At 40.4% G+C, this 14,621-nt stretch overlaps 1 protein-coding gene across 1 annotated transcript in view; it reads left to right on the plus strand.

Moving 5' to 3' along the window:
* The window catches only part of NOTCH2 (notch receptor 2), a 168,907-nt gene that overhangs the window by 108,907 nt on the left and 45,379 nt on the right, over positions 1-14,621 (plus strand). The window contains exons 6-12 of the mRNA XM_082685214.1: positions 1,032-1,265; positions 2,578-2,733; positions 3,393-3,581; positions 4,538-4,651; positions 5,479-5,592; positions 7,288-7,521; positions 11,375-11,485. Of these exons, the coding sequence (XP_082541340.1) occupies positions 1,032-1,265; positions 2,578-2,733; positions 3,393-3,581; positions 4,538-4,651; positions 5,479-5,592; positions 7,288-7,521; positions 11,375-11,485 (1,152 nt within the window). The remainder of the gene's footprint in view (positions 1-1,031; positions 1,266-2,577; positions 2,734-3,392; positions 3,582-4,537; positions 4,652-5,478; positions 5,593-7,287; positions 7,522-11,374; positions 11,486-14,621) is intronic.

Consider the following 14,621-nt stretch of genomic DNA (forward strand, 5'->3'; position numbering starts at 1 on the left):
ACATACTTTTGTTCCTTGTGACGGGGCCCGAGAGCCTTTGCCCGTAGCTCCCCATCCTTTGCTATTGTAGTGACCTGCATTATATCCATAAGTGGTCTTGTGTGTCATCCTTCAGTTTGTTCTTTTTCAGGCAGATCAAACTGATCTTTTTTCCATCTTCTCTTACACTGGGTCAACTTTCTGCATCTTACTTCACAGATCCACATCTTTGAAGGCTGGGTGCCTCAGGCTAGGCACAGTTTGCTCTAGTTTCATCATCCTGGTGTTGCCTTTCACCTCTACAGTTTACCGATGCTTTTCATTGTCCTTCATCTCTTCTCTCTACCCATGCTTGCCCTTACTTTTATTTTTTAACTAAACTTCTTATTTTGAGGGACACCTGGGTAGCTCAGTTCATTAAGCATCTGCCTTTGGCTTGGGTCATGATCTCAGAGTTCTGAGAGCAAGAAATAAGTAAACTTTTTATTTTGAGATAATCATATTTTCACACACAGTTATAGGAATTAATACAGAGAGATACCCTATACCAAGTCTCCCCCAATTGTAACAGTGTCTTGCAAAACCATTGTATAGTACCATATCCCAGGATGTTAACATTGATATAGTCAGGGTATGGAACAACTGCCCTGACGTTTTTTCCTTTAGGTTCCTTATCATCATTCTGTTTTTTGCTCATCTCATACACCCTTTTCCCCTCATTCTTCTTACTTACATATTCATTGTTCCAGGGATTTAACTGAGTCAAGGATGCTACAAAACTAATCTTCTCTTTGATAGGCTGGCTAAATTCTTATGTCAGAATTTCTAGGGATAGCAGTTTCCATTCTTCTTTAAGTTATTTCCCTGGAATAAATATCATTTGGATGGTTCATGGTAAGCCTTAAGATTCATGTGAAGACCTGGTCTGCTGGGAGATCTGCTTGCCTTAATTTCAGACGGGTCACATGAGGGTGAAGAATGTGTGGGAGTGGGTATGGTACTAATCCTTTGAGACTTAAGGGCCCTAATCAAATGCACTTTTCCCCCCAAAGGACAGTTCTGCACAGAGGATGTGGATGAGTGTCTGCTGCAACCTAATGCTTGTCAGAATGGGGGCACCTGTACCAACCGCAATGGGGGCTATGGCTGTGTATGTGTTAATGGCTGGAGTGGAGATGACTGCAGTGAGAACATTGATGACTGTGCCTTCGCCTCCTGCACTCCAGGCTCCACCTGCATTGACCGTGTGGCCTCCTTCTCTTGCATGTGTCCAGAAGGAAAGGCAGGTAAGACCAGCAGCACAGAACTGGAGTTCAGAGAAGGGGTGGAGAGCATTCAGGATCTCTTCATTCCCTAAGTTGTGTCCTTTTAATTAGCATCTGTAGAAACATGTTACTCAAGACTGTTCTTCTGGAAATATAATTGCTAGCCAAAGTGCTATGAAATTAGTCTTTTTCTTTAGGACTTTTGGCTATCATCTCTAGTCTGCATACCTCAGTTTTTCATCCCCACCCCCCCAAAATGAAAGTAACTGTTGCCTTGGGAGCATCCTTAAGATCTTAGGCTGAAAAGCACCTCGGGAATTAAGATTAATTTCTCAGAAATTAAGACAAAATTACTGATAAGTGGATTTAGAGACTTCATTTTGAGAGGAAACCTTTTACTCAGAAGGAATTGGGAGGAGAGAAACTTTTGAATGCATTCCAGCTCTCAGTGTCTATGGAAATATTCTTCCAAGGGAGGCATTTTACTAACTGCAAAGTGAACATTGCTCTAGCCTCTCAAGTTAACAGCTCCCAGTCCTAGGAGTAGAGAGCAGTGAAGGGAGGAATGTGACTGAAGAAGATAGCTTAACCAAGAGAACTTTGTGCCCAGCACTTTTGAAGTGTTCTTCTATCTATGCCTTTCCAAAAGCCCCACCTCCAGCTTTGTGGAAGAAGCCTTGGCTACCTGTTCTTAAGCTAATTGCAGACTGGAAAATCCAGTTCTCTTGTGAACTGCACAGATCATGGGGCCTAGTAATACCTTCAGAGTCCTCAGGGAACTTGAGCCAGGAATGTTGACGCTTTTTAAAAGGCTGCCCTAGTATAGGCTGATGGTGTTCAGCTGTTTTTTTTTCCTTCTGGGGCTAGCTAAGTACTGGTGGCCCCTGATCATCAGGTAGCATAATTTGGGGAAAGTGGGTTGCTAAGTAATATAAGGTACATGCAATATTTGGAAAATATAGTAAAAACTTAATTTGTTGTTTATTTGAAATTCAGATTGAACTGGGCATCCTCTATTTTTCTTTGCTAAATATGAAGGATATCTTCATCATCTAACCATCTCACTTTATGGCCTCTAGATGACTCTGCCCTTGAGGAGAGGTCTAGCTGAGAGCTCAGGGTCAGAGCATTGCAGTTGTCTGCAGAAGCTCTTTGCTTGCTATTGGCGGCAGCATATCCCTAAGGTAGGGTTAGGTAAAGGGGAAGTTGCCTCTAAATCTCCATATTGGATTTTGGTGAGGTGACCATAGGTTTTCCCTCCTCCATGAAAAAAAAACTGTCCTTCAAGTAAGAGACTTTTCCTCTTTATTCTTCTTGCCCGACCCTGTGACAGGTCTCTTATGTCATCTGGATGATGCATGCATCAGCAATCCTTGCCACAAGGGGGCACTGTGTGATACCAACCCCCTAAATGGGCAGTATATTTGTACCTGCCCCCAAGGCTACAAAGGGGCTGACTGTACAGAAGATGTGGATGAGTGTGCCATGGGTGAGTACGTGGAACGTTTCCTATTCCTCATGGTGTTTGTCGAGTTCAGCAAGCATTCAGAAGCAAAACCTCAGATCTCTCCTGTTAGATGCCCACTGTTTACAACCTTTCAATGTAAATGCATATTCTGTTCTGAGAATTGAATATATAGAAGGTCTGTACCTGATTATTTTTTTAAGATCTTATTTATTTATTTGACAGACAGAGAGAGAATTCACAAGTAGGCAGAGAAGCAGGAGAGAGAGAGGGGGAAGCAGGCTCCGCACCAAGCAGAGACCCCGATGCTGGGCTCAGTCCCAGGACCCTGAGATCATGACCTAAACCCAAGGCAGAGGCTTAACCCACTGAGCCACCCAGGCACCCTGTACCTGATTCTTAATAGAAAGCCCCGCTTTGGTGACAGTTTGGGCAAAAGAACAGCAGAGTTGAGATTGCCCTAGTATATCTTCCTTTCCCTTTCCCTTGCCCTTTTCATTTCCTTTCCTTTACCCTTTCCTTTCATCCCTTGTTTTTTTAAGGAAGAAAATAGGAAGTTGAGAACCAGAATATTAAAAGCCTGGCCCTAATGCTCTAACAATCAGACCTACTTCCGTAACCCACATTTGTGGAGATTCCACTAAAGTACTTTGATCCCAGTAATTGGTGCTTGTGTTTTCCAGCCAATAGCAATCCTTGTGAGCATGCAGGAAAATGTGTGAACACGGATGGTGCCTTCCACTGTGAATGTCTGAAGGGTTATGCAGGGCCTCGTTGCGAGATGGACATCAATGAGTGCCATTCCGACCCCTGCCAGAACGATGCAACCTGTTTGGATAAGATTGGAGGCTTCACATGTTTGTGCATGCCAGGTACATGGGCCCATCAGTGTGTGGGGTCTAGACAAAAGTTACTTCCCTGCACTTTTCAGTATATGATGGCAATTCCATGAACTCCGTCAGCATTTAATCCCCAGTAATGACAGGTTTCCCAGCCAAGGGGACCTTTAAGGAGTAATACAGTGCAAGAAGTCTTAGAGCAATGGAGACCAAGTTTTAAAAGCCCATATGTCAACACCAGTTACATGTAAGAGAAAAATTGAGAAGTGATTGTTTTTGATTAAGTATAGTATATCCTTTACTTAATAAAGGATTTACCATAAGGATCCTTTAAATAGCAAGCTTTTCTGATCTCTTGACATATTATAAATACCTTACTATTCCATTTATAGAAATTATTTTACCCATAATTATATAGGAACTTGTCATTTGTCCATAGTGACTTGCATATAATTAGTTGTATTCTGAATTTCTTCTGCAGAAACCATTTCTTGAATCCTTAGAGAGCACAAGTAAATCTAGTTTAAAATGACAGGACAGTGGCTGCTTTGCCAAATTAAGGCTGCTGGCTGCTGTAGCATTGGGAGGCCCTCCTGCCCTTGACTTGTACCCCGAGAGCAATAGCATCTCCAGGTCAGCTGCTATTTGGAAACATTGACTAGGGACCCTGTGTGCCTGGTGCTGCTCTGAAAGTGAAGCAGGGACTGGTCAGAGAGTATGGGATAGTCTTTGCTGGCATGCTGTGTTTTGCCAGTATATTTAGAGGTAACCTCTTCTCCCTCTTCACTGTGACATGGATATCTTCGTAGTATTCTCCTCTGTCACTGATACTTTCAGTGACTATTTCCCATCATGGCAAAGTCCCTTTTGACTTCTGCAGAAATGTTCATGCTCATAGAGGTTATAGTCATCTCTGCAAATTTGTGCTTTCTTGGCTAGAATATGCCTTTCTCTCTTTCTAAGCCACTTGTGTGGTCCAATTTGTTCAGGTTTCAAAGGTGTGCATTGTGAATTGGAGATAAACGAATGTCAGAGCAACCCTTGTGTGAACAATGGTCAGTGTGTGGATAAAGTCAATCGCTTCCAGTGTCTGTGTCCGCCTGGTAAGTGCCCACCACCTGCCCCTGTTTTCTTTGAAAGCGCAAAGCTCCCAGGCCACAGGGAAAGGAGGAGAGAATGTGTGTGGGCTGTACATGAGGAAGTCATTAAAGTGAGCACTTCAGGATAGGAGTGTATGGAGAAATGGGGAGCTTGTTTCAGCTAGTGGATCATCCACATCCTTTGTGGCCAGAAGTCCAAGTGTATTCCGAATGGCCCATGACCTCTCTGTCTGCGTATATATTTCAGAAAGGTCATACCTCACAGAAGCCTTTTGTAGGCTATTCAGGAGGGTTTTTTTTACCCCCCATGGATCATATTCTTGAAGCCTCTCTGTGAGATTTTTATTTTTAGATATTTCACTCTGGGTCCCAAAACAGGCAGCACAAGTCAGTTTTTTCCAAAGAATGCTCTGTATCTCCTTTTGCTCCCCAGAGCTATTGTTGAAGACATGCTGGATTTTCTGCCACTGACAGTAGCCTCTCAAGTTGTTTCTACTGAGAGGTTCCTGTTCCTCTGAAGCTGTACTCACTTGTTTGAGGATCCCTTATATGACCATTTAGTCCCCACTTCAGTTAGAAGAGAAACCTGTACTGGGAAGAAACAGAGGTAGAGACACCCCCAGTGGCCTCTGATGCCCTGAGCCTCACGCAGTTATTCCAGTTTCCTACTGGGAGAATAATTTTATGTTTGCTGAACCATTGGGTTAAGCCCTACTGGTAACTTAATCCAACCCTTCTTGGACATCCTTCTCATAGGATATCCTAGGTAGACCCTCGATAGACAGACATAGGATAGTCCTTTGACTGTGTCATCATTCTGTCCTTTTAAGGTTTCACTGGGCCAGTTTGCCAGATTGATATTGATGACTGTTCCAGTACTCCATGTCTGAATGGAGCAAAATGTATTGATCACCCGAACGGCTATGAATGCCAGTGTGCCACAGGTAAGATTGTCCTCACTTTTTATCCCTCTGGTAGGTCCATTTGAGCAAAATAGGAGACTGTCCTCTTCTAGCTGTCCAACCAAGCCAGTGCACTAATGGCCTGCTCTGTGTTTAGAGAGAGCTGCTTCTAGCATATTTTTGGATTATTATTATTTTTTTTTTTGCTACTCTCATTGTTTCTTTCTACAACACCTGCCTCCTACTCTACCACAATAGTGGCCTGGCTTGGACATTTTCATTTGGTGTCCGTGTCTTTTGGGGACAGATTTTGGCAGCGGTGAATTTCCAGCTGGCATGACTTGTTCCTTCGGGAAAGGGAAGAATTCCAGCTGAAAGCCATTTTTCACTAGGGCTTCTCAGCAGGAGGTCTGTCTCTGTGTTTCTTGGGGCAAGTGATTGAACAAAGGCCCAGAAATCTAAGGATCATTGTGTGCAAGTGCAGAGGTTTTCTGCATAAAAGACTGCTCAGACCCTGAGAGTCAGGTGTGTATCTGAACAGGAGAGAGAACTCTGGGAAAGTTTAGGTCCTCTTTCCTGACTTTGCTACTACAGTGACAAAGAATCTGTTTACAGATATTTTCCATTTCTGATCTGTGGCCACATTTTTCATTTGGGAGTGGAATTGAATAAAGCAAATGTCCCTTGTTCCACATTTGCTTTTGCACAGAGCAGTATTCTAGAGAAAGACTAGAAATTATTAGAAAAGATGATTTCCCAATTTATTTTTTGTCTGACCACTTAAGGGAGAAAGAAGTTATGAATATAATTCAAGACCTTTTTTTTATTTTAGAAGATGGATTCTTGAAAAATTTTAAATATCATGTTCATGTTTTCTTTCTGATGACAGAAAAGGAAACTAAGTCACAAAAATAAACACAGAATTAGTGTTTTTGTAGTACTGGAACATAACCATTTACTGGGCCTCCTTGGATTAGGTCCTGTCAGATGAACCACTTAACTGCTTTCTCTTTTCATGAGTTGTTGTCCTTGGTTGGAGAAGTTCCAGGTTTTGTCCTCCTCTGGCCAGATTATCCTTATAGAGAATAACCTTCACTGGAGAGAGTTTAAAAACATTGAATTCTTGTTTAAAAGGGAAGAGAGCCCCTCTTTCTTTAAAATCCTTTAAAAGAATGGATTGAATGAAGGAGACTTTATTTGTCCCTTGTTCTTTTAAATGCTCATAAATTTTTATTCATTTCGTTTAACGGGTAGTTACTAAAAACTTGATATATAAGCACAGTGCTCCGGGAGGGTTTGAGAAGGAAGGGTAAAGAAAAGTTCTCTGCCCTCCAAGGTCAGAATTGGGGAAATAAGGTACATGTAACTATTAATATAGTATCTGTAAGTTAGTTTTGGGAAGAAAGAAGTATAAATACGTAATAGAAAAATATTGGAAGTTATTCCCCATTGAAGCCCAGTATGAAATGAAGATGTAGTTCAAGTATCTCTGAAGTGAAACCACTGGTCATTTAAAAAAGGTATTTGAATTCTACAAATTTTATTTGATAACTATTTTAAAGCACAACTCAGGCATGCCTTATAAGTCATGCAAATAGTTGGCTTCAATTGCTCATTGTTTACAGTAAGAACTGTTGAGACATGAGGTCTGTAGGGTAAGTGGATGTGGCCACACTTATGTTCCAATGTGGAGTGTCTGACTTCGTTTGAAGCCTTCTTGGTAAAATTCCTTCCCAGGATTCACTGGTGTGTTGTGTGAGGAGAACATCGACAACTGTGACCCTGATCCTTGCCACCATGGCCAGTGTCAGGATGGGATTGATTCCTACACCTGCATCTGCAACCCGGGGTACATGGGTGCCATCTGCAGTGACCAGATAGATGAGTGTTACAGCAGCCCCTGCCTGAATGACGGTCGCTGCATCGACCTGGTGAATGGCTACCAGTGCAATTGCCAGCCCGGCACGTCAGGTAACCAACCCTATGTCTCCTCTGGACTTTCACTGTTCCCCCCACATAGTTTATACATATGTCTCAGGCTGTCATGGCATATGCTCAGATACCTGAAAAATAATCCTGATTCTGAGAGGCACAGCCAGGAACATCTCAGAGGCAGTTGCCTCTAGCCACTGGAGAAATTAGAGGCAGTAGCTTTGCAAAACTGATGATTTGGGGTGTGTCTTTTTTGTTAAAAGGAGACACACTACTTCAAAAAATTGAAATTATTATTTAAAATTGGAAACCCTGTTGGCTTTGTGGCTTGATTTGATTATCCTTTTTTCTTTAGCTCCGACACGCTCAGATGAATGAAGCTGGCCCTTTCCCTTCTCCCTCACTCCTGTCCTTTCAGTTGTGTTTTTCTCTATTTCAGAGTCTGGTTTCTTTAATGTGACACTTTTCTTCCACCATGTGTCTCAGGTGGACCTTGGCCATTTGGGGGGATTCTCAGGGAAAGGGGAGACTTTGCAGCGCCTCCCAGCCATTGTAAATTAGAATGTAGAGCCGCCATTTCCCTCCCCGAGTTTTTTGCGGTTTCCCTACTCTGGTTGAGTGACTGCTTGTTACTTAGGAGGGCATGCTGCTCCTTGCTGGGGGAATGTTGAATTATTTTCTCAGGCAGCAGCATTTCACAGGTTTCACTGGAGTCTGTTTTACTTATTCAAGGAATAATTATGGTCACAACTGTGGTTAATGGACAGAGAAGTACTATGTCTCAGATCAAAGAAAATGTATTAGTGGAAGATTAACTAGTGTGTGCCTTTGTTAGAAGGGAACCTGCCAATACAAGGGAGTGATTTATTGAGAACTCATTCTTGATTTAAGGAAAATGGCCTATGTAGGGGGCAAAGGTGGGGGAGGTGGTTAACTGCCCTCATTTTATTTTGTTATTTCCAAATCCATTTCTTCAAACTTGTCAAAGGCCCTGGTCTCCATCCAGGACCTCGTACATGCCAAGTTTGAAAACAAAGTCCTTTTTGAGTTGCTCAAGCATACGAAAAACATCCCATGCCTTCACAGTTGAAAATGCCTTCCCCCTCCCCACGTTTAGATAACTCACTAAAAGAGCTGAATGGATCTTTGTGAAACCTTCCAAAAGCAATTTGCTTCCGGGCTGGTCCCCAGACATGAGAAATTGCAGTTCGAAAAGAAATTTGAGAGATTTACAGGCAATTGAAAGGATGCCTTTAGAATGGTGGGGCTGTTGTAAACGGCTTTGCTATCATCCCCATTAGAACAAATATACTGGAAACCTGGGTGAGTGGTGGGTTGGTAAGCACTTTGTTTTCTCTGGGATTATATCATTGTGCCGGGATGTATCAGGTGTATTCCCTGGGGAGGACAGAGAAGACAAGGTGTAAGTAGCTGTCACTGAGAAATGCAATAAGTAAATATGAGTGGTGTGCAGGCAACATAGAATAAAGGCCTGGAATCTCTCAGAAAACTGCCAGACCCCTTCATATGGCTGTTGGGAGAATTAAAGCAAAGAGATGCAGGCATCATGAAAAAATCTTGGTCTGTAATAGGTGGAGAAAGCCCTGAAATGTACTAAGGTCCTGGATGAACATGTTTATTTAATTAGTCATTATGAATGGACTTGTGAGTTCTGGAGGAAGAATCTATGACCCATTCAATACATGGTCCAGAGTTAGTAGGTTGGGGTTTGGACAAGTGTAGACAGAAGGGGTATTTTACAATGTGCTGGTTATAATTGTGGTTTCTTACTTATTGGGTACTTAAAGTGAGATATACCACCCAGAATCACTTCTGAAGCTTCTTTCACCCTTGGTCTTATAATGGGAAACTGTTCTCAGTAAGTTTCTTTAGGTTTTAAGTCATAGAAACCAACTTGACTAGTTTAAAGACCCTTTAGTAAACAAGCAAACCATAACTACAAAATAGACAGAATTTAGTGAAAGCACATACAAATATCTTACAGATTCCGGGGCGCCTGAGTGGCTCAGTGGGTTAAAGCCTCTGCCTTCAGCTCAGGTCATGATCCCAGGGTCCTGGGATCGAGCCCCGCATCACACTCTCTGCTCAGCAGGGAGCCTGCTTACTCCTCTCTCTCTGCCTGCCTCTCTGCCTGTTGGTGATCTCTCTCTGTCAAATAAATAAATAAAATCTTAAAAAAAAAAAAAAGTATCTTACAGATTCCAAGTGAGAACTGACTGATTAGGCTTTACAGAAATTAGGAAGCAGAGCAATTTTAGACCATGGGTCCCACAGTTCCTGTTTCAACGTTGCAATGAGAAAATCTCATTGTCCCATCTTGGGCAATGTTATCTATTCCCATTCGAATAAACTAGAGCCTCCTGTGGCCTGCTGTGGTCAATTTTGGGTAAGTGGGGGTTATTAGCCAGTGGCTAGACACTTCTCCTAAAAGTATGCACTAGTATACAAGGAATATGGAAACTCTTGCCTGATTTGTGGCCACTGAGGCAGCCTGACCTCATTAATCACAGAATGACCAGTATGGTGTGGCAAAGAGTGTGGCTCACATCCTGGCTGTGCTGCTGTAATTGTGCAAGTCCATGATAAAACAGGTATGTAACGCAACTTTATGTGCCAGTTGAGTGAGAAGACTAAAAAAAAGTTCTGTAAAGTGGGAGGCAAAGTACTTGTGCATAATAATAGCTCAGTAATTTTTTAATATAATTATCATTAATAAATATTAATACAAAGTGTGAGTGAACCAAAATGCTCACATTTTTTTTTCACGGAAATTTTGTTAGTTTGTATCCTTTATACCAGGCTTTATTTTAGATTTTTTAAACTTCCAAGACATTTTTCTATGGATGGAAAATCAAGTATCACTAAATTCATGTTAAGTAAATGCCAAAATATCATGAGTATTTTTATAAAATGATGGTAAAAATTATTATTGGTATATCCATACTGTTTAGTTATCCATATCTATAATTAAGCCTTTCTTAATATAGCCAAACTCTACCATTGGTCTGGGGAATGGGTCAGAAGGGAGGCAGCACAGCCCCAGATGAAAGATACCAGACCCTTTAAGATTTATCCTGAACTTATGTCCATAATAGTGATAGTTGCAAGCTTTTGGCAGTGGATTTAAGTTCCAAAATTCTAATTTTCTTAAGCTTAAATTTTATTTTTGGAACACAGTACTGCCAGTTTTTCCCCTTGAAATGACAGGTTTACCTCTTTCACATAATGTTTGCTAAATACGTAGGTCTGAATAGCCCTGGTTCCTCTGTCAGTTGTTCTTTCAATTAAAATGGGATTCTATGAAGAAAGCGTGTTCAGTTCAGAACTCCAACAATCAAACAACTGCTTTTCCTGGAAGCAGCTGTGTATTTGGCATGCCACAGAATTGCTTTATTTCCCATTTCATTACATAGAACAGAAGATTTATATTCAAAGGTCAAGGTATAATAAAAATATAAAGTTAATAATTTTGACTTCTTCACCAAAGTCATTCTTAAGTGAAACTGTCTTTTTGTTGGTTTAAATTGTAAGTGCATAGAGGTAAAGAATATGAAGACCACTAACTAGTACATTTTGGCACCACTATCTTGATTCCTGCTAACATGCCAGCAATTCCACCCCCATTGCTTTTGCACCAAGAGTGGAGATGCCAATGCACTGAAACAGGCAGATAGTGGCTTAGTGTGATTCATAAAATAATTTTGACCTCATAATACCCTGACGGGGTCTGGAAGACTACACTTTGGAGATCTGATGCTTTACCCTGTCTAGGGTTGGCTGGATACTCTAGATTTCTCAGCCCCTAGTATCATATGTTATTTTTGCAGTAATACTGGTTTCTTTTTGCTCATATACTGGTTTATCTTTGCAGGTGTTAATTGTGAAATCAATTTTGATGACTGTGCAAGTAACCCTTGTGTCCACGGAGTCTGTATGGATGGCATTAATCGTTACAGTTGTGTCTGCTCACCAGGTTTCACAGGTAATAAACACTCTTTTTGTCAGGGAGTCCTAGCCCCATCACTTTGGGAAAGGGGCATCTAAAGAAAATTCACTTTTCAAATGTTTTCTATTCCTTTATCTCTTGGAATGTTAGAAGTTTGGTTCTGTACTTCTCCGGCTGAGTTTTCTACTTACAGGCCTTCCCTAAACTGTAACATGAAGCTTTTCATTAATTAGGATTTTTCGACCATGTGTTATACCTACCTGAAAAGCATTCCTAGTTAGACTATGAGTTTCTGTTACTGTGCTTGAGTTACATAATGTCTAATGCTGCCTTTAATTTGCTACACTTAGTAGTGAATGCCTTCATAAAAGGATAGCCAAGATAAAATTCTATGAAAACACTAAATGGTTTTTTTCTGAGTACTTCCTCTTATGGGGGATTGTTAGATGAGGCCAGAACTTGGAAGGACCAAGCTAACTTGGCAGTGCAAGGGAGATCTTCCCTAGGAGGAAGAAAGTACATGGCTAAAATAAAATTGGTTATAATTATTATGAGTAGTTAGAACATTTACACACACATGCTTGTGTGCACACACACAAACATAAATCTCTCTGTTTTGTTGTTAATTAGGTTGCCTTTACCTTTTGCCCTCCTGATCAAATAGTGCTGGGGGCTGAGAAATCGAAGGCACCTTATTGACTCATCTATTTGTTGATGGCATCATCAGAGGTGATAATGCCGATTCTATTCTTTCTAGACAGTGCCACGTGCAAGCAGGAACTTAGGTAATAATGTTACCATTTAATAAATACCATGTGGTCATTTGCAACCAATGTGAGAAATTTCCCTCAGAGCTTTTTAAACCATGATGTCAAAAGGCATTCAGGGCCAAGTGAAGTTAATGTCTTCCTCTCACTTGTCAGGAACTTACTTTCCTGTATATTTCACAATCCTTTCTCCTGCTTGGTATGATTATGGATGCAAGGAGTAATGTTCATGGCCCACACGGATCACTGAGATCTCTGCTCAGTGGAAGATCACTCAAAGACAGGCATGATGAAAGCTGTCGTATCTAGTGCCCAGCACTGCTATTAGTAGCTGGATCCTAAAACTTGTTACTCCAAGATTAAGTGATAGCCAGTTGTATACAAAAAAATTCCTGCTAGATAGGATAATAGGTGCATTTTTGTTAAATAGGTAACAAGGGAATAGCTGCCATTTATTAAGAACTTATTTTGAGCTAGGAGGTAAGTGCAATCTCATTTAATTATCACAGCCATTATCATTTCTATGGTATTGATGAGAAACCCTGAGCTTAGAGAGTATAAATAACATTACAGGTACACTGTGGCCAGTGTTCCAGTCCAGGTAGTCCTACTCTAGAGCCCATGGCTGTTCTCAGCTCACCAGACAGTCTAAGTGGGTGCCTATTCTGGCTTCTTTTTAGATATGTAAGCCTTACACTGGACTTTTTTTTTTTTTTTTTTGAAATGCCAGTAAATCATATTTTCTCTGATTTTAACATTCAGCAAACCAAGGAGGTCAAGGAGGGAGGACATAGGCTAAAAATATTCTAAAATAAACCTAAGGTGTAGCATGAAATTACATAACCAAGAACTGGAATGTTTTGGTTACTGGGTGGTACTCTGTTCTTGGAACAATTTTCTATGTCTGTGTTTTGTTTTTTTTTTTCCCGTTTGTTGTTTTTTTAATCAGCTGCTGAAAATACCACAGACAGCTCTGGTATTATATATACATAAGCTGTAAATGTGAGGTGTTTTATCCTTTCCTTTATTTTAACACTACTACTTTTCTTTTTCTTCTTTCTTTCTTCCTTTCTTTTTTTTAGAATTCTCATGACAGCTTTGGCAGATACAAATGAGTTTTTCTTTTTGAGACTAAATTCTGTATTCTCCTTAGACCTCTTTATACTTTCTGATTGGGAAATGTAAAATATCAAATGATACTTCTACAAGCTACTTTTCAGTTTTACAAACTACTTTTTTTAGTTTTGCCTTCACATCTATTACTATGCTGACTTCTTGTAACAGTCCATTAAAGCAGGTAAGCTGAATAAGAAACCAAAAGCAATGGCAACAAACATTAAAATAAACAAGTGGGACTACTTAAGGTGCTTCTGCACAGCAAGGAACAATCAATTGAGAAGGCAGCCTACAGAATGGGAGAAAATATTTGCAAACAATATATCTGAAAAGGGATTAATAATATCCAAAATGTATTAAGAGCTCATACAAGTCAATAACAAAGAAGCAAATAATCCAATTTAAAAATAGGCAAAGGCAAGAAAAATTTTTTTTGAAACAGTGTATGGTGTTGGATGTTAACTAGAGTTATTTTGATGATCATTTTGCAGTATATACAAATATCAGATCATTCTGTTACACACTATAACTGGTATGTTAACTGTCAACTATAGCTCATTAAAAAAAACCAACAAAACACACATGGAGCGCCTGGATGGCTCTGTGGGTTGAAGCCTCTGCCTTCGGCTCTGGTCATGATCTCAGGATCCTGAGATCGAACCCCCACATCGGGCTCCCTGCTCAGCGGGGAGCCTGCTTCCCCCTCTCTCTCTGCCTGCCTCTCTGCCTACTTGTGATCTCTGTCAAGTAAATAAACAAAATCTTAAAACACACACACACACACATTAGGCAGAAATAGCTCAACACAATTTCAGAAACAATTATTGGAAAATTCCCAATAATTTCTAGATAGAGGATACTAGAAGTATCCACTGTAATTTTCAGAGCTACGTGATTTAGCCACAGACTGATTGTATTTTTAAACTGTAAATCATTATTTATACTTAGAAACCCAGTATCATCTGAAACAGGTGAAGTTTTGAAAACTTTACTATCTACCAAACCCTAGTAGTTTTCAAAAGGCATTTGAAAAGCTAATCATGAGTAACAGAACTACCAAGTAGCTAATCCTCATTACAATGTCATTATAAAACCGTGTAAAATCACCAAAGTACAATAAGAAAACATACATTTGAGTTTTATAATCTCTGCTCTCTCTAAATGTCTTACAGTAGTTTCTAATCAGTAGTAAAGTGTATAATTTATATATACAAATATATAAATTTGTAATTTATAAACATTTAACAGGCAATTGCTTTTTGGTTCTTTCACCCTTAGTTAACCATTAT

The sequence above is a fragment of the Mustela nivalis genome (assembly GCF_964662115.1).
Source record: "Mustela nivalis genome assembly, chromosome: 10".
Taxonomy (NCBI): Eukaryota; Metazoa; Chordata; class Mammalia; order Carnivora; family Mustelidae; genus Mustela; species Mustela nivalis.